Source organism: Microplitis mediator, chromosome 1, assembly GCF_029852145.1.
Source record: "Microplitis mediator isolate UGA2020A chromosome 1, iyMicMedi2.1, whole genome shotgun sequence".
Classification (NCBI taxonomy): domain Eukaryota; kingdom Metazoa; phylum Arthropoda; class Insecta; order Hymenoptera; family Braconidae; genus Microplitis; species Microplitis mediator.
The window spans coordinates 4,346,516-4,363,987 of record NC_079969.1 but is presented as its reverse complement, the minus strand read 5'-3'; the positions used below and the strand labels follow the sequence as shown (position 1 = coordinate 4,363,987).

General features: G+C 31.0%; 5 protein-coding genes across 5 annotated transcripts; 1 reads left to right on the top strand and 4 right to left on the bottom strand.

Moving 5' to 3' along the window:
* Positions 1 to 17: 17 nt before the first annotated feature.
* On the bottom strand, positions 18 to 4,664 carry LOC130664467 (modular serine protease-like). Its single transcript, XM_057464425.1, has 7 exons — positions 4,024 to 4,664; positions 3,567 to 3,962; positions 2,731 to 3,149; positions 2,395 to 2,616; positions 991 to 1,292; positions 324 to 657; positions 18 to 259 (listed from the first exon to the last, which is right to left on the bottom strand). The coding sequence occupies exons 1-7, from the start codon at positions 4,101 to 4,103 to the stop codon at positions 18 to 20; spliced, it is 1,995 nt and encodes a 664-aa protein (XP_057320408.1). The 5' UTR covers positions 4,104 to 4,664.
* A 1,242-nt stretch (positions 4,665 to 5,906) lies between these two features.
* On the top strand, positions 5,907 to 11,691 carry LOC130664546 (uncharacterized). Its single transcript, XM_057464537.1, has 2 exons — positions 5,907 to 6,181; positions 7,720 to 11,691. The coding sequence occupies exons 1-2, from the start codon at positions 6,095 to 6,097 to the stop codon at positions 9,427 to 9,429; spliced, it is 1,797 nt and encodes a 598-aa protein (XP_057320520.1). The 5' UTR covers positions 5,907 to 6,094; the 3' UTR covers positions 9,430 to 11,691.
* A 44-nt stretch (positions 11,692 to 11,735) lies between these two features.
* Positions 11,736 to 12,878, bottom strand: LOC130664768 (probable small nuclear ribonucleoprotein G). Its single transcript, XM_057464896.1, has 4 exons — positions 12,755 to 12,878; positions 12,633 to 12,655; positions 12,405 to 12,529; positions 11,736 to 12,004 (listed from the first exon to the last, which is right to left on the bottom strand). The coding sequence occupies exons 1-4, from the start codon at positions 12,784 to 12,786 to the stop codon at positions 11,954 to 11,956; spliced, it is 231 nt and encodes a 76-aa protein (XP_057320879.1). The 5' UTR covers positions 12,787 to 12,878; the 3' UTR covers positions 11,736 to 11,953.
* Positions 12,791 to 15,259, bottom strand: LOC130664693 (anaphase-promoting complex subunit 10). The gene is made up of 3 exons (XM_057464783.1): positions 15,007 to 15,259; positions 14,339 to 14,591; positions 12,791 to 14,093 (listed from the first exon to the last, which is right to left on the bottom strand). The coding sequence occupies exons 1-3, from the start codon at positions 15,029 to 15,031 to the stop codon at positions 13,805 to 13,807; spliced, it is 567 nt and encodes a 188-aa protein (XP_057320766.1). The 5' UTR covers positions 15,032 to 15,259; the 3' UTR covers positions 12,791 to 13,804.
* Positions 15,260 to 15,942: 683 nt separating this feature from the next.
* Positions 15,943 to 17,470, bottom strand: LOC130666427 (uncharacterized). Its single transcript, XM_057467417.1, has 2 exons — positions 16,205 to 17,470; positions 15,943 to 16,090 (listed from the first exon to the last, which is right to left on the bottom strand). The coding sequence occupies exons 1-2, from the start codon at positions 17,220 to 17,222 to the stop codon at positions 16,056 to 16,058; spliced, it is 1,053 nt and encodes a 350-aa protein (XP_057323400.1). The 5' UTR covers positions 17,223 to 17,470; the 3' UTR covers positions 15,943 to 16,055.
* Positions 17,471 to 17,472: the final 2 nt, after the last annotated feature.

The following is a 17,472-nucleotide window of genomic DNA, read 5'->3' as shown; positions in this document are numbered from 1 at the left end:
AGGAACGGGAAAAGTTATCAAGATGTTACTTTACATGCCGGAATGTTTTTATTAGTTTCAAGTTTGAAAATGATGTCTTGTATCCACGATATATGACTAGAAATTTTAGTGTAGAGTGAATAAAGATGGCTGTTGCAAGTGCGAGAGCCTCCAGATATTTTTGAACCGATGCCTACACTAACAATGCCTCGAATATACCAAAGTCCTCGTTCATTGAAGACTAGACCACCACCACTATCTCCATCACAAACCGAGGAGCCTTTTAAACAAAATTTATTACAAAAATAATGTAGTAGGATATCCTGAGAAAAATATTCACATACCATTTGTATATCCGGCACAAAATTTGTCAACTGTGATAAATTTTTCAGCATCAGACGACACACTCGCTGACTGACATTGACTTAGAGGTACAACTGGAAGAGTTATGGACTGTAAAATACCACTCGACGGACCCATTTCCGTCCTCCCGAATCCTGCAACGCTTCCTAATTTCCCAACATCTATAGCCGCATGGTCATAAACTGTAGTATCAAGACAAATCGGTACTAAAATTGATGTAAACGTAAACGGTTTATCAATTTGTATGATGGCAATATCGCGCGCATAATTTCCTTCGAAACCCAAGTAATTACAATCGATTAAAATCTTTTTGACCTGAAATGAATAATTACAATTATAATTTAAGATTCTTACTTTCAGTAACGGATACAATTTTCGATAAATTCTAAGCTTATATCGATTCACAGTGGGAATTCCCGTAATATATGGCGAAAAGACCGCAAAATTGAAGGTAGAAAAACTATTTTACAATAGACCGTAGTTAAATCCACGATAAAATAAGAAAAATTATACCGCTAATTTAATTAGAACATCAGTTAATTAACTCTTTTAACTGGTACAGCAAACTCAGATACCGGACATTTAAATAAATGAGTTTTTTTATAAAAGAAAAACTGTAAATTAATATTTGTTTGATGAATTACTTACATTTCTTTTCTGTACAACTCGTGAATCATGGAGTAGACTATTAAAATCTCGAAAAATATTTCCTGCGGCAATAGAAAATTTTCCGGGATCCTCGACTGTTTTTATGACTTCATCGTAAACGCAATGAGCGGCTGTTATTAATAAATCATTTTGTATTATCGTTGAACCACAAATAAACTTTTTTTCCCCGTTAGCAGAATCAGATTTATATAAAGACGCATGCCAAGGGAATTCTGTGATATTGGGGCGTCTTCCATTAACAATTAAAGGTTCAAGGCTTGAAGGAGCCCGTACACCGCACACTATAATACGGACAAAAAAACACGATTTGTTAAAAGATTTTGAACTTTCGGGGAAAAATACTTAAATTTCATCATATTATCTAGAAACTATAATCCTACACTAATGTTTTACATAAAATCTTAAAGTTCCCTATCCAAAAATTCCCATAGATTCCAATCGAATGCGACAAAAACCGCATAGAAACCAATACAGTCTACATATAGGATTCTATGCGGGTTTTGTCGCAGTTGAGTGGATTCTATGGGAATTTTTGTATAGGGTTTGATAGAATAAGGCATAAAAATAAGTAACTACAGTTTCAAAACGTATAATGTATTTTAGGCCACCGATTTTAAACAGTTTTCGATGGTTTTATAAAAACAGCTGACTATTGAACGAAAATCTTCGGAAACCAGAGTTTTCAATACGAAATCGGGTAATATTAGATTCTAATAAAAACCTAAGGCTGCTTTTGATACTACAATAAATTATAAGGAAACAAAAAAATGCTCCTCGCTCGGCATGAATGTCAGAAAGATGACATAATTTATTTAGATTGTCTGATATTCATGTCGAGCGGGTCGCCTTCGGCTCGGGAAGACAATTCATCCTGGCCTGCATTCAATTGTTTCGTCCCTTGTTACTTAATATACTATAAAAATATAACTAAGAAAAAAACAAATGAATAAATTAAACATTTTCGAATGTATTTTCAGCTTGTAAATGATTTTTTATATTTATAATAATTAACATAAACTTCTTTTATAACAAATTTATAATTAAAAAAAATAATATTGCTAATATATATACAAATATTATTATTCCGTAGATATGATAGAAAATCATCAAATAGTATTTCCCTAATTTCTAAAATATATAATTCTACGCATTACAAGATTCGAATGAAGAAATCGGCTTTTCTTCTATTAAAAATTTAAAAAAAGCCGCGTTTACTAATTCTTCTATCAATTTGATCATCATTGGCAAATTGTATATCAGTATTAATTATAATTCTATCTCTTAAAACCGTAATAGTGTTCGATATAGAATTATAATTATATTTATCATTACTTTCATACTTTACTACTGTACCATTAGCGAATATATTAATAACAAGCGAACCTGGGATACAATGGATTGGTTCAGGCTCCCATTGGCCTCTAGCATTACATCGGACAGAGTCCCTTTGGAGACCAAGTACTGCCGCATCTTGACGATAACTATTACGGCATGATATCTTAGCAGTGGTTTGTGGAGGAACCGGTGCTTCACAGGATATCCATCCGTCATTATAAGTACATTCTGCAATAGTTGATGCTGAACTCAACGGCTTACAACGAATTTCTAGTAACAACAAAAATATACAATAATATAGTCTGTAGTTAATTAAATTAACTTTGAGTACAATGACTATCCCCGTGGGAAAAAATTAATTAGTCGTTTAAAAATTATACAAACCACCACACTCTGGTTCGCCGGACCATTTACTTTTCAGGCCACAAAAAATATCACCGGAACTTTTTAACTCGTATCCAGGGTTGCAAGTATAAACTAAATGTGTTCCAGGTACCATAGCAATACTTTCGTTTGCATCGCAATGGTCATTACTTTGACACTGTGATTTATGTAATTTCCATCTTCCGTTTTGCGGTTGTTTTGGTGGAACACAAGGAGATTGCGACTGAGTCCAAGGCTGTGAAGTTGTACGAACTGTTTGTCTTATCGGCTTTTCAGTTGTTGAAGTACTTATTGGTTTTTCTTCATTACATAAAATGAAATCTTCATCAGAACCATCTACGCAGTTTCGGATTCCATTGCACTTCATATCTCCATCAATGCATGCACCATAAGCACATCGGAATGTAAATTTCGGGCATCTAGATACGCGAAAATTTGATTCTTAGTTACCAGATTTGAAACCGAGCTTACTATCCTAGTTAAATACTATGAGTAAAAATAATGATTTGAGATACTCAAATCTATGTCTCTTGCAAATCTTACAAAACTGATATTTTATTTTTGCAAGATTCTTCCCTAAAATTTTCTAACCCTTATAAGATCTTACATGATTATAATTTTATTCTTGTATTATTTTTTGAATCCTGGCTCAAAAGCATACGAGATTCACGTGCGAAACTTACAAGACTTTTACATCATCATCTTTTTTGTAAGAACATACAAAATCTCATAAGTTTTCCTATAAGATCTTACATAAGAATCTCATTTGCTTAGAGGGCATAAGACCCAAAGGTCTTACTGTTACTAAAAAATAAATTTATACAATAATTCTTTACTCATTGGAACTGCAAGCTGTCGAAGTTTCATCAGATCGATCGCTACAATCAGGAGAACCATCACAAGCCAATGCTTCATCAATGCACTTTCCATTATTGCATTTAAATTGATTGACTCCACAGTTTGAATTCACCACAGACGTATTTTTAGTCGAATCATGACATCTTGCTAGTTGTTCATCAGTCTTGTCTACGCAGTCGTTTATTCCATTGCATACTGCATCTCCGTCAATGCAGGCACCATAACTACAGCGAAACGCGTATTCTGGGCAAATTATTTCAGGTTTTAAACATTCAAGTTGAGTTTCATCACTTCCATCTAAACAATCCTGTTTCCCGTCACATAAAAATTCTCCAGCGATACATTGTTGGTTTAAACAACGGAACTGATTGAGTCTGAAATTTTTTCGAATACTCGAGATTAAAGTATTTTGCAAAAATTTCGGTAACTACTTACGCACAAGGCTCTTGACTACCATGAGAAAATTCAAATAGTCCCCAGACTCTTATAATTACTAATACACAAATCAAATTCATTATTTACTTATCATTAGACAGCTTTCAAGTGATTCGGGTCAAGCGACAATATTTATCAATGGAATGCTCTTCGAGTTCAAGGGCGTATGATAAACTCACTTAACTCGTTTTACGAGTCGTTTTTAGACTTCACTATGCAGTATTCTTAATGTCGTTTAAATTAATGATTTGTTCAATTTTATGAATTTTAAAACTATTCGAATAATCTAACTTTTAGAAGAATACGATAAATTTCTTAAATTTTTTCTGAGAAGAAATAAAGTTTAAAAAATAAATAATGCGCGCATTGTCTTTTTTCTCAGTAGTATTTTTAAAAGTGATTTTTTCTGAAGTGTTTTATCAGATATTTAAATAATGAAAAAACTTAATTAGAATAACAGTTTCGCGATAAAAATCTGTACGATACCTGATTATTTTAAGAGTTTGTCATATGGCTTTTGCGCTGATATAATTAATGACTGATAGAATATCTATGATACGAATTTTAAAGCAAACTCTGCTAATGTCAAAAACAAGGAAAAAAATTGCAAAGACGTCATCATGAAGTGGATGAGATAATATCCTGTATGTATACATATACGTGTGGTGTTGCCTCAGAGGATGATCGATAATCGATTCGGCAACTTTCGTAGCCGGATCGATTACAGTCGATTATCCTTTATATTTATTTTTTATTTATATTCATTCATTAGTCATTCAGAGTTTACAAGTGAGACTGAGTACACGCACCCTTGCTTTGGATTTCTACTCTGTACTAAAATTACTTATCTCTGTTGGTGTTATGTTATTTGCTAAATAAAATAGTATTTATATAATATGTTAATTTAATTTATTTATTAAATGACTTATCCTTTAAATTAGTGACCCTACTTGATGAACCTATCACGTGTTTGATGTCTTCCGCATTCATATTTAGTGCGCAACATCGGCTTTGTTGGTTGATGAGCATCACTATACGAAAGAAGAATGCGCCCATTTAGGTAATTTCTTGAAGAAAAATTAATTGAAGCTTTTATTTTATTAATTTAAATAATTATTATTCGTGATTTAGGTCCAGTTGCATGCGCAAGACCCTAATGGAATATTTTGGACACCATACGTTACCGAATACAGGGATCTCGACAATTTCGAAAACCGAAAATTTACATTTATAGACTTTTCTCAAAGGGTCCGACGTTTTTCATCTTTGGAAAAAGTGAAAGTTGCTTTTCTTTTACAAAAGGGAACACAACGCTTACCCATATTCTGTATAATTTTTTAATTTTTCTGAAATCGAATATATATGATAATCATGCGACACTTGTAGCTACTCCAAAACACATATGTAACTGACAAATATACTGTATATTTATTATGGTCCGACATTTATATGATTTATGGAAATCATCATGAAATTGATTATAAATTTGAAAATTCCTTGGGTTTTTTTTTCTAAATCACTCTAGAACAAATTTTTTGTCTTTTTAAATTTGACATTTAAAAATGTGCGCTCGACCAAATTCGCTACTATGCTGCTCTCAAGCGGAGAAGTTTGGAAAAACGGAACCCCATTGGATAAGAAATTACCGGCTAAATTTACTAGCAAATTTTGCGGTCAACTTTCTGTAAATTTGCACTAGGTATAGAAACTTATGCAGTTGAAAAACTGAACGACTCAAGTTGATGTATATTTGCCATCAATTTGAAGGAAAATTTTTTGAGTCTGGAAAGTAAAATTTTCCGGCTGTGGTCATGCAATTGTGTAGAGTTTCCAAGAATGGAAAATTCTTGTACCAGGCATTTATGGCGCCATAATGTGTAAATCAGACGAAGATAACCAATGTCACTTTCTCGGTAACTTAACTATCTACGAGTGATGAAAGTCATTATTTGTATATATTATGAATTTCGTTCTTAACCAATAAATAAGCGAATTTAATTGTTTTATTTACTTTACTCGGAATATCAACAAAACTAATTCAAAAATTTCAATGGTTATTTAAATTTCAATAATGGCTCATGAACCTGTATCAAATTTCGTTCTTAAAAATAATTCAGCGCTTAATCATGTGGATATAAAACCAAATATTTTACAAAAAGTAAGTGAATTTATAAGATAAGAAAAATTTTGTGTATATTAGAAGTGTTAGAAAAATTTTTTTGCATGTCTTTCGATATTAACATTCGCACAAAAAAAAAAAACCTGAAAAACAGTCAACCTGGAGACCGGCACCAAAGCTTTCCGCTGTCATTGAACTAAAAGAGTTCGCCGTTAAAATTGTTTTTGGGGTCCAAAATAAAAGTTTGAAAATGTACACTCTAAATACTGTTCTGTTACTTAAAGAAATAATATACAAATACGAAAAGTAGATGATAATAATTCATAGTCTTATAAGTTTCGTTGAGACCAGTACTGTTAATTCAAGGGTCAGCCCCGCCCGCTAATTCTTGTAAGAAAAATTCCTTAATGGATTATGTAAAAAACCTTGTAAGAAAATAGAACAGGAGTCCTATAAGATCCTTACAAGAATCCCATTATCTTCAACTTACTCCTTACAGAAATCCTGTAATATCTGAACAGGAATCCTATAATATTCTCACAGGAATCTTATAAGATCCTTATAGGAATCCCATTCGCTCAAACTTACTCCTTACAGGAATCCTGTAATATCTGAACAGAAATACTATAATATTCTCACTGGAATCCTACAAGATCCTTACAGGAATCCTCTAAGTTCCTTGAGTTTAAATATTGTTTTCAAAAAAGTTTTGTAAATGACAGTTACAAAAACTTTTCAGCATCATATTGATTTTTCTTAAGATTTTCCATGCAGATTTATAGATAATCATTTAGTTTTGAGCATGATCAATATACATTTTACACTGATCAGTTTGCTAAATAATACTGACCAAAATCTGATCCCTGGTGGAAATTGTTCGGACTTTTCTCTGAAAAACTCTGAAAAAGTCTTTAGAACTTTAGAACTGAGTTTTTCAGAGAAAATTCCGAAAAATTTACACCAGGGATGAAATCCTAAAGGTCTTTTAAAATCAGGTCCCTACATATTTATAACATATATACGAGTGCAGCAGACATCAGTCAAATTTAAAATTATAAATAAATAGAGTAATTAATTTTTAAGAAAAATATTCAAAAAAAAAATGCACTTGTTAATTTTTTAATTTTTTAAATCCGCATTTTTTTTTTAATTTAATTTTATTAATTATTTACTCATTTATTTATAATTTTAAATTTGTCTAATGTCTGCTACATTCACACTCATACATATATCCGTATATATGTTTGTGTAAATTACACACACATACATGCAGTATATGTATATTTAATACTGCTAGTCCATAAACGGATTATAATAAAATAATGTGACTTTGTAACGTTCTATTAATTCATGAAATCACTTCACCGTTAATCCCAACCAAAATCTGCGATAAGAAGTTTCTCTTAAAAAATTTCTATTATATGATTTAGATAATAAATGTAACATCCTAGATCTCCAGTGTTATAAATTACGTTTTCTTTTTGGAAAAATTCTAATAACTTCTTTTGAAGTTGAAGTTGTAGAAAGAATATTTTTTTTTCCCATAAAAATCCTAAAAAAATATGTCTGTTTTACAGATTCAACCATTGAAGCGGATCTTTCACCAGCCCAATATCCTAATTACACTCATGCCGAATGATTCGAGTGACGTTTTGTCAGAAAATTATAAAAATAGTGAGAATTCTGAAAATATTGAACAAAATGAGGAGGCAAATTTTTTGCCATCGAAAAAATTTGGAAATTCTGAAATAACATTACTACCAATAAAACGGGAACAAAAATCTTGTGGACACTATGAACCCTGTGAAAATATTACATGTGATGTAAATGTCCAGCAGTATGTAGATCATCAGGGATCATCACCAATGTTAGCTACTAGTATTGACGACTCAGAAATAAATGCCAAGGTTTCAAAACATTGTGATAATTCACGATGTGATGCTCTAAGTATTGAACACAATCGTTGTCGAAGAGCGATAATATGTCTGTATCGTTGTGATAAATCTAGTGCATGTGATATCTGTGGGGTGATTTTAAAAACTCGAAAATCTCGATTACATCACGGAAACTGTAAGCGGAAAAACGAATATCGGCACAATCAAGTTGATGGCGCCCAGATATTGAGAGAAAGAATGCGGGAACGAGAATTGCAAATAATGGAAGCGGTACGAGCCAGAAAAAATGATTACAGTGATCCTATCACTGGTCCCAACAAAGCTATAGAAACATTAAAAAATAATTCTGAGCTTATTGTGATACCTAAGAAGATGGCGCCCATACATCAGTCCACTATGAATCAACAAATTACTACTAATCTAATGACAAATCATTTTATGAATGGAACTCCACAAACTTTTGATGATTTTCCGCCAAATATTCCCATCATATCAATCCAGAAGCCTCATTTGCAAAAGAATACTTCGAACAAACAATCGGACGCGGGTAATACCAACGATACTTTGAATCAGTCGAAAGTGGGCACGAATGACGCGGGAAATAATCAGTACATAATTACTACAATATCTCAACCAAATGTGTCTCAATCCTTTACAATAAACGACTGGGTAATGGGTCAGCCGAAAATAACTTCCGGAACTCAGTTGCAAAACCCGTACTTTGTGCCAGTCAGAGTTATTCCCATTACTAAACTTAAATCTGAGCCTTCTCTGCTTCATCAAACTCAGGGAATCCCAAAATTTTGTATAATTGCAGACAATACTTCAGCATCTCGATCATTGTTCAATGGATCGGCTATTACGAGTGTCGACTCATCTCTTGACCCGAAATCAAAATTACTACAAAAGTCTCTATCGTTAAAATCCACTCCGTTAATTACAATTAAGCCAAAAATAACGGATGATACATTGTTGAATAACTCCTTCAAAACTTTTCACAATGATCTTATTCTTAGTCGCAGAAGAAAAATCGAACAAAAACCTTTCGAGTGTCAATACTGTTCAAAAAGATTTCTCACTGATTGGTATTTTAAATTGCATATAAGTAAACATAAAGGTGAATTAAAAGTTAAGTGTAGTACTTGTGATATGGCTTTTACGAATAACAATGATTTGAAAAAACATATAAGTAATGAACATAAAGATACTGTTGAAACGTGTAAAAATTCAGACAGTGATATTGAAAAAGATAAAGAGGACGAACAAACTATTACTTGTGATGATTGTGAACAAGAATTTGACTCTAATATTGAGTTGGAAAAACATGAGTGCGGAAATTTTGAAGAAATAGTTTGTACAGAAACAAATTTAGATATTAATAGTAAAAACTGAAACACTAAACTCAAGTTATTGCAAAAAAGTGTAAGAAATTAAATATGTAAAATTTGGGAAATGAAATTTTTTGCAGAATATTAATTTTGTTAATTCCTAAGCATTAGGAAATGCAGGACGCCAGTAAAAAATCATGTTCAATTATTTTTTTTAATAATTTTGTAAATTATAATATTAATTCCCGGGTGGGAAAATTTGATCTGATTTTAGTCTAAGATTTTATTTGGACTAATGAGTCTGTCTTTAAATTTTTATAAAAATTTTAAGCTGTTTTTTGTCTAAAGATGACCGAAAACAGACTTAGAAAAATAATAGGCAGTAAGAGTCGGATTTTGATGTAGAGGTGACCAAAACCAGACTAAAAATGATTGAAAACAAGTCTGAGAATAGTCTAGATAACGAGTAGTGCGGGTAAAACTCGGTTAAATTTTACATGTTAATCGAATGCAAATAAAAAGTAAAATTGAATAGAAATGACTTAAAATTTTTATATAATTCAAAACAGATCAGTTTTCGACCCGGTTTGGTAAATAGACAACGAATTTTCATGAAAATATTTATAAATAGCGACTCAAATGATAAAATATATTGTAAATTCAGTCACAAAAATGTTATTTATAATGATTTGTTATTATAGAAATTTATTTTCATGATACCAGCATCGAAACTTGAAGTTTCAGGTTCTCTGCCGCCAGTGGAATCGCGTAAATTTTGAATGCCTTCAGTCAGCAGGCAGAAACAATTTTATTTACGTAAATGACAGTGCTGACTGTGATTAATTTTTTTTTAAATTAGAGTGAATAATAAATAGTATTTATAGTTCTGCTTAATTGTAAATTGCAAATGACAATTAACGCTTACGCTAATAGTCGGTCTTTAATTAATTTGTTCTGGCTGGCTGCAGACACTGAAACTTTAAGTTCCAATGCAGGTAATCATGAAAAGTTAAATGTGTAACTCAGGATGAAACACGATTTCAGACTGCAGGTGATGTCAGCCAACTTCACTCTGGTCTGAAATCGTTTTGTTTCATCCCTTGTCACACAATATACTATTACTTAACTAGTAACTTCATTAAATAATTTGAAGCTCAATATTTCGCCGACACTGCGATATTCGATGAGAATTTAAGAATACAAAGTTTATGTAAAAAAAAGTTAATTGTTTTCAATTCAAATTATATGGCGCCAAATAAAATTTTGTACGGTGTGCTGCTTTTCTATGCATTTAAGTGATGAAAAAGTTGAACAAAAGAAGTTACGAAAGTTTTCCACCATTTATTAATTAATATTATCCAACCTAGGCATTAATTAAGGGCTGGATTCTACATTCCTTGATTAGGAAAAAATACTAAAAACGATTTGAAAATTTTTTGAATTGTATTAAATATATTTTGATTGTAAATTTACGATATGGAATTATCCATTGAGGAAAAATTTTTGAAAATTTTACCCATATTGACAATTGCTAAAAAAATGACAATTAAAAGAACAAATTTTTGTAAATCGTGTTGTCCAGTTCCTTGTCGTTATTATGAATACGTTTTAATTTTTTTGACTTAAGCCAACCTATTTTGCTTATTCGTTCAGACAGTGGTCAATAGTCACCATTTAATATAATAATCATACCAAGAACTAAATCTACCTGTCGTCTCTGGCTACTGTCAGAGATAATTTTTCTTGTCACTGTAACTTGTATGGGGTAGAAACACCATTTGCGGACACTTAAGGCTGGGCTGTACTTAACAACTTCTCGAATTTTAGATTTCTATTAAATTATTAATTGATTATAATGACAGCGATTTTTTTTGCTTCCGAAAAAATGCATAAGACGAACTTCCTTGGAAGATTTTCATCATTTGGGTCCACAAATATTTAAACCGTAATTAGAAATCTAAAATCCGGAAATTCAGTCAGTACTGCCGACCCTTAAGGAAATTGATAACTTTAATCAAAATTCAAATATAATGACACATCACATAACGATAAAAATGATCACATAATGATACATCACACAATAATACATCACATGCAAACTATTATTGGTAATAAAACCATATGTTCATAAAAAATGTGATAATTACATAAACAGAAATATATATTTTAATCATTTGAAGAATATTTGAAATTAATAAAAAAAATTTTTTGTATACAACAATTTTGGGCAGCCTCACAAAGTGATCCATCAAATGTCTAAAATACTTATAATATTTTGCTCATGTGTTAAAAAAAATTATCAATTATCCACTTAAAGACTTGAAATAAAAATTGACGTTTCTACCTCATAAATTTATAGTTGAATTAACATTTACATACTTAAACAAAATTTATTATTTATTTCTGCAAACGTTCACAAATACTTTCAGATGTCAATAAATAAATGTATGAAAAACCCATCCAGTTATTAAACATTTTAATTTCCTTCCTCAATTGATGTACAAAATTATTGATATAAGAAACAAGTAATTGAATTTATACATTTCTTCAAATCTATTGGTACAAGTGTTTACATCTTAAATTAAATTTTATATTCGATCTAGGGCTTCGAGCATAATGACACTGTTTCCTCGAATGACCTAAAATAAATAAAATATTTTAAAATCATGGTTAATTTATATAAAATATTACTTTGAAGACATTCTCAGACAATGATCTTCACTTTTTAAAAATAGTCAATGACTTTGAGCTGTCAATTGTATCAAAATTATATCAATTACAAAAAGTTTCTATAATTTTAGTTGCTTTATTTTTTTTGTAAATTCATGTTAATGCGAATAAATCATGGAATTCCTGGTGGAAATTTTTGGGACTTTTCTCTGAAAAAGTCTTTAGAACTTTGAAAAAATCTTGAGAACTTTAGAACTGAGTTTTTCAGAGAAAATTCCGAAAAATTTCCACCAGGGATCCCGGCAAATATTTGAAAAAGTAGGAAGTACTGTCTGAGAAACCCCTCAGCTAACGATATTTGATACTTACCACCATGCCAATATTATTTTTAGACCCATCTTTGCATTCTTCTATACTTTCATCTATCACCATATTCATAAACGGATCAAAACCGCGAAGTATCCCAATCACGTGTCTCCCACCGTTCAATTTAACTGTAAGCAAATAAAAAATTTTCGTTGAAAATAATAATTCTTAACTTACCTACAACTTTAGAGCATACATATTTATATATATTTATTTTTTATCATGACTTACGTGATAATTTCTTATCCATGTATCTGAAAACAGAGTAAAAAAACATTGAGGTTAACCGGTAAAATAAAATTGTAATTAATAATTTGAATATTAATTGTAATTAATTGAACTTCATAACTTACTTTTTTAATTCTGGCGGATGTGCTTTACTCATTGTGTTTTCTTTGTATTTATTGAATTAACAACAAGACGTATCGTTTGAAATTTTTTCAAAACGTAATTACGAATACGATTACAAATTTTGTATATAAACGGATGTGTATACACACATAAATATAGCAAACCACAAAACTTTTCCTTTTACCCTAGATAACTAGATTTACTAAGCAAATTTTCTGTTTAAAAGTTTCGGTCAAGTTGCCGGCAATGATGTCAATTTCAGAATTTTTTTTCCACTAGACTTTCAATGGCCGTCTTGACTGTAAGTTAACAGAAAGTCATGGCCGAAATTTGACGTCACATGCCTGCGGAGTTGATGTTCAATTAAAGGAAAATTCGCGCATAAATGGTGCGCATCTGCGCATGCTCAAAAAAGAAAGCGACCAGTGACTTCTGTTTTCTCCAGATTTTTTGCCGCAACTTTCTGTCAACTTGTCTTCAAAAAGCAGCTGTAGCTTTATGACAACTCGAGGTCAATTGTACCCATATTGTAATCAAAAGTTCGAATATCTCATATTTGGCGACAGTTTGTCGTAGAGTTGAAAATTTTTGGGAAGTAAACTGGGCCTTAGGGGTAACTCGTAGTGGCGAATAAAAAATTTGGTAAAAATAATGGGAAAGCGGGTAATTATTGGACGGGTACTTATTTCCTAGCGGGTTTTTTAAATCGATTAAAAGGAATCGAATATGGGTTTCGGTTTAAATGCGAAAGAAAAACTTTTTAAAAAACCGTAACTGCACCAGTTTTTTTTTGGTTTACAAAATTTTTTTCTATTTTCGTATTTCAAAAGATCACATCAACAAAATCACTGAAATTTAAAATTCAAAAATAATAAAAACGCGCTTTTTTTCAGGAGACATAGAATTTTTCGAGATTTATAAAATGATTTAATTATCGATAGATTTTTTAATCGCCCTGCGTATAAGTAAAACTAATGATAATATATATAGAAAACAATTTAAATCCTAATATAGAATAAATAATTCTTTCGTTATCTAAAAATTATACATATTTATCTAATTACTGAAAAATATTTAAATTCATTTGTAACAAACTTTTCAGGAAAATATAAAGAAGGCCTTAAAATATCTTGTGCCGGACTATGAATTTTGATTTGTCTCATATGTGTATCCCTTCCATTTTGATGATTGCTGATAACTGCAATCTGAATCATGAAAGTACGTATTGGACGATCATTGATGTCTTTTATTGGTATGACTATCCATCCACTAGGTTCATTCAGATCCATTATTTCAACCTCTTGTAAATCATTGAAGTTTGTTCCAGCTCTGACACTTATTCTATTGGAAAATAATTTATTAGAAAATACTCGAACGGTTCGTAAAAGTTAATGAGTATGATTGTAGCAGACATGAGACAATTTATAAATTTTAACTAAATAAATAAATCAAAGTAATGAAATTTAAAAAAATGCGCGTACTGATGTTCCATTGATCAACTTACGCTTTATTTATAAATTCAAAAATTCAAAAAATTGCCACTCGTCATTTACATTCACACTCATAAAAGTTATTGTAAAAATTACCGGCTTGGTGTATAACTTTCATCCAATTTATAATCAGTGTATATACAAATGTCTTTAATGGTAGTTTTTTTTCTAAACTGAATATTTATAAGATGTGGTAATTGACCATCCGATTGCCAGTAAGTCTCAGTGATATTATCTCGTAATTGATCAACTCCGAAACCGGGTTTGCAACTTGACAGACTCCAAATTGCTTGATTTCCTACTTCACGAATTCTGCCAACTAATTCTTCTTGTACAGGATCGATTTCCCCTGTTGAATATAATTTAAATAAATTGAATATTTTAATAAATAGATTAACTCAACTTCAAATGTCTCATTTTATGATGATGCTGAAAGTAACTGACATTTAAAAATTTTGGTATTTTCAATTATCAAGTGAATTGTAATCATAAATATTTTTAAAAAATATAGATAAGAAAAATCTTCGTGATTTTTCAAATGGATTTTAAAATTTTTCCGTTAGTATTTACTTTGTTTATTAAAATTAAAAATATATAAATTTTTTAAATGACAGCTACTTTCAGCATCATCATTTATTTCATGATTAAATACGATCTCTTAATTTAATTTATTTGCACAGAATATGCAAAAATAATTAATTGAATACGTGAACAAAAATCAATAATCTTAGCAAAAAATTTTTTTTTAATTTCAAATTATTTACCTCCACTATTAGTTTTTGTACTCATCGTGAGGTTATGTTGAAAACTAGTCAAGAATTATCAGTTTCGAATTAATGTTATGATGTTCTCCTCATTTGAACACTCGGAATCAGTCTTGGGAAACAAAAATTGATTTTTAAATTTTTACTTTATATAAATAACGTTTTTTTTTTTATTTAAGAAATTATTTTCATCTGTACGGTCATGGAGAGTTTTAAAATTATCAGTGTTATTAAAAATTGTGATACGTCTAGGGGTGGACGATATCTATCGATATTTCAACTATCGATGTTTTCTATCGATATTTTTTGGACAAGATGTATCGATACTCGATAATAAAAAACTAAAACTATCGATGTCATGATATCGATATTTTTTTTAATATCGCTCATCTCTACCCTACTTTTAATTTGAATCCTACGTCTTATTCTTAAGGGGTAACGGTAACTGATTTTCAATTCAATTTAATTCACGGACAAGCACTGGAAACATAAAATAGAGAGTCTTTAGCGTTTTTTAAAATCTTAACAAAGAGCTAGAAATTTCGTATTTTCAAAAATCCAAATTCGTCTCCGAGAAAAATTGTTTTAAAAATCTCATTTACTTTACGAGTGCAACAAAGACAGTTCCGTTTATTTTTCTTAGTGTGAGAAATAGGTCCGGTAGCGTTTCCCTTTAAAATGAGAGAGCTATAGTCTGTTTTCTAGAGAAGGGGCCAAAAAAATGGTAGAAGGAAGCGCTTGTCTACACTACCACAACTAAACTTTCACTCATACAGCCTTACAACGGACTTTAATCGTCTCTATCCCCAGATGACTCACCGATACTCCGAGCTGGGAAAGGGTTAAATAGATTTAATTGAAATTCAGATCGTTAACAGGAAGTAAATTCGAGTTTTCATTAAAGGATGTAGCGAAAATGAAAAAACGCAAACAGAATTCAAGTTTAATAAAAAAATTTATTAAATAAATCAGTGACTTAATTAATCAGTCTTGAATTACAATAATGGAAATTTTCATGATAAAAAATGTTATCGTTGCGAATGAACATCTTAACTTCTGGTTTGGTAACCTGCAGACCATGTACCTGAAAAAATAATAGATGGATAGATAATTTGAACTTGATACTTTCATTGAGTAAATAAACCATAAGCTAATTAATGAAATAAACCATAAGCCAATTAATGAAATAAAAACATACCATGAAAATTGAAGGTAAAATGAGGTGAAGTATCACGACTGACTATAACATCCTCTTTATTTTTCGAAACAGTCTCGGCGGCGAATTTTAATCCTCTAGTGTTACAACGAACAGCTAAATCTAAAAGCTCAGAAGAACTTTCGAAAGTGAGGTAGTTTTCGATGAGCGACATTTCACACATTTCTTTCAGGTTCTTCAAGTTGTATTTATCAGCAGCTTCTAGCAAATACTCTGAATGATCATCTAGGTCATTGACCTTGTCAGTATAGATGTATTCTACAACTCTTTTAAATATCTCTGGATGTATATCCTCAACAGTTAATACATCACTGTTACTGCTGCCAGATGTTGGTCGATAACGAGCAACATCTTCGTACAATGCAGGACATCTTTTTTTTAAAACACATTTATGCACTGGAAATTTAATATTCTGCACCTGTATAATATCATCACCGCTATCTTGCCTACTGTTATATAACTTCAAGAAATCATTTGGTAAATCGACATTCAGATCGCTAGTTGAAATCATCTCCAGAAAAGGAAATGTAGGATTATCATCCAAGTAAGTCAAGAGTTCCATGCGCAGTATCATGGAATCGTTTGGAAAAAATTTCTTGATTATTTTTGATGAATTGGCATATAAATTCAAGGAACTAAGAGCTGTTCGAGGATTAGCAAAATTGGCTCTTTGGTTACTTCGTCCAATGAAACGTTGATTTTTGTCGATGTCAACCAGGTAAAAGTTACAGGTGATATTATCCACTACGTTTATAGGCATGAATGATAATAACAGTTTGAATGAAGGATCATCGACAAAAGCTTTAGTATTCATTATACTCAACTGGACCTTCCACGAGCTTACTTTACCTCTAACTTCTGATGAAAATTCATGATCCAAAGTGATGGGTTTCATCCCATAAGGGCCGTGGCCTACGTTATAAATTAGTTGGTTTATGTTTTTTATTACCCATGTATCAACAGTTTTATGAACGTTAGGTTCTATTTTTCTGATAGGCATTTTAACTTGACACAACTTTAATTAATGCAACTTTTCTTTTTTTTTTTTCTTGTATTGAACACAATCAATGTAATTTTTTAATGCACATCGACAATGAAGTTACAGTAAAAAGTAATAATAACTATGGTGGGTTACTCGCCTTGGCCACGCTTCTTTTGCTGTTGCTTACAAAGAATAACTTGAATGAATGAATGAATTTAGTTGTAACCTTGCTGTTCGCCACGAGGGATATGATTTTTCTAGTAAAATT

Coding starts and splice junctions, on each gene's coding strand:
- LOC130664467 (XM_057464425.1), bottom strand. CDS start 4,103: ATGAATTTGATTTGTGTATTAGTAATTATAAGAGTCTGGGGACTATTT. Junction 3,150..3,566: donor ACAGCTTGCAGTTCCAATGA/GTAAAGAATTAT, acceptor TCGCGTATCTAG/ATGCCCGAAATTTACATTCC. Junction 2,617..2,730: donor CGGCGAACCAGAGTGTGGTG/GTTTGTATAATT, acceptor TGTTGTTACTAG/AAATTCGTTGTAAGCCGTTG.
- LOC130664546 (XM_057464537.1), top strand. CDS start 6,095: ATGGCTCATGAACCTGTATCAAATTTCGTTCTTAAAAATAATTCAGCG. Junction 6,182..7,719: donor AACCAAATATTTTACAAAAA/GTAAGTGAATTT, acceptor TCTGTTTTACAG/ATTCAACCATTGAAGCGGAT.
- LOC130664768 (XM_057464896.1), bottom strand. CDS start 12,786: ATGAGTAAAGCACATCCGCCAGAATTAAAAAA. Junction 12,656..12,754: donor CATCCGCCAGAATTAAAAAA/GTAAGTTATGAA, acceptor CTCTGTTTTCAG/ATACATGGATAAGAAATTAT. Junction 12,005..12,404: donor AAAATAATATTGGCATGGTG/GTAAGTATCAAA, acceptor TATTTATTTTAG/GTCATTCGAGGAAACAGTGT.
- LOC130664693 (XM_057464783.1), bottom strand. CDS start 15,031: ATGAGTACAAAAACTAATAGTGGAG. Junction 14,592..15,006: donor TACAAAAACTAATAGTGGAG/GTAAATAATTTG, acceptor TATATTCAACAG/GGGAAATCGATCCTGTACAA. Junction 14,094..14,338: donor GAAAGTTATACACCAAGCCG/GTAATTTTTACA, acceptor ATTTTCCAATAG/AATAAGTGTCAGAGCTGGAA.
- LOC130666427 (XM_057467417.1), bottom strand. CDS start 17,222: ATGCCTATCAGAAAAATAGAACCTAACGTTCATAAAACTGTTGATACA. Junction 16,091..16,204: donor TTTTACCTTCAATTTTCATG/GTATGTTTTTAT, acceptor TTATTTTTTCAG/GTACATGGTCTGCAGGTTAC.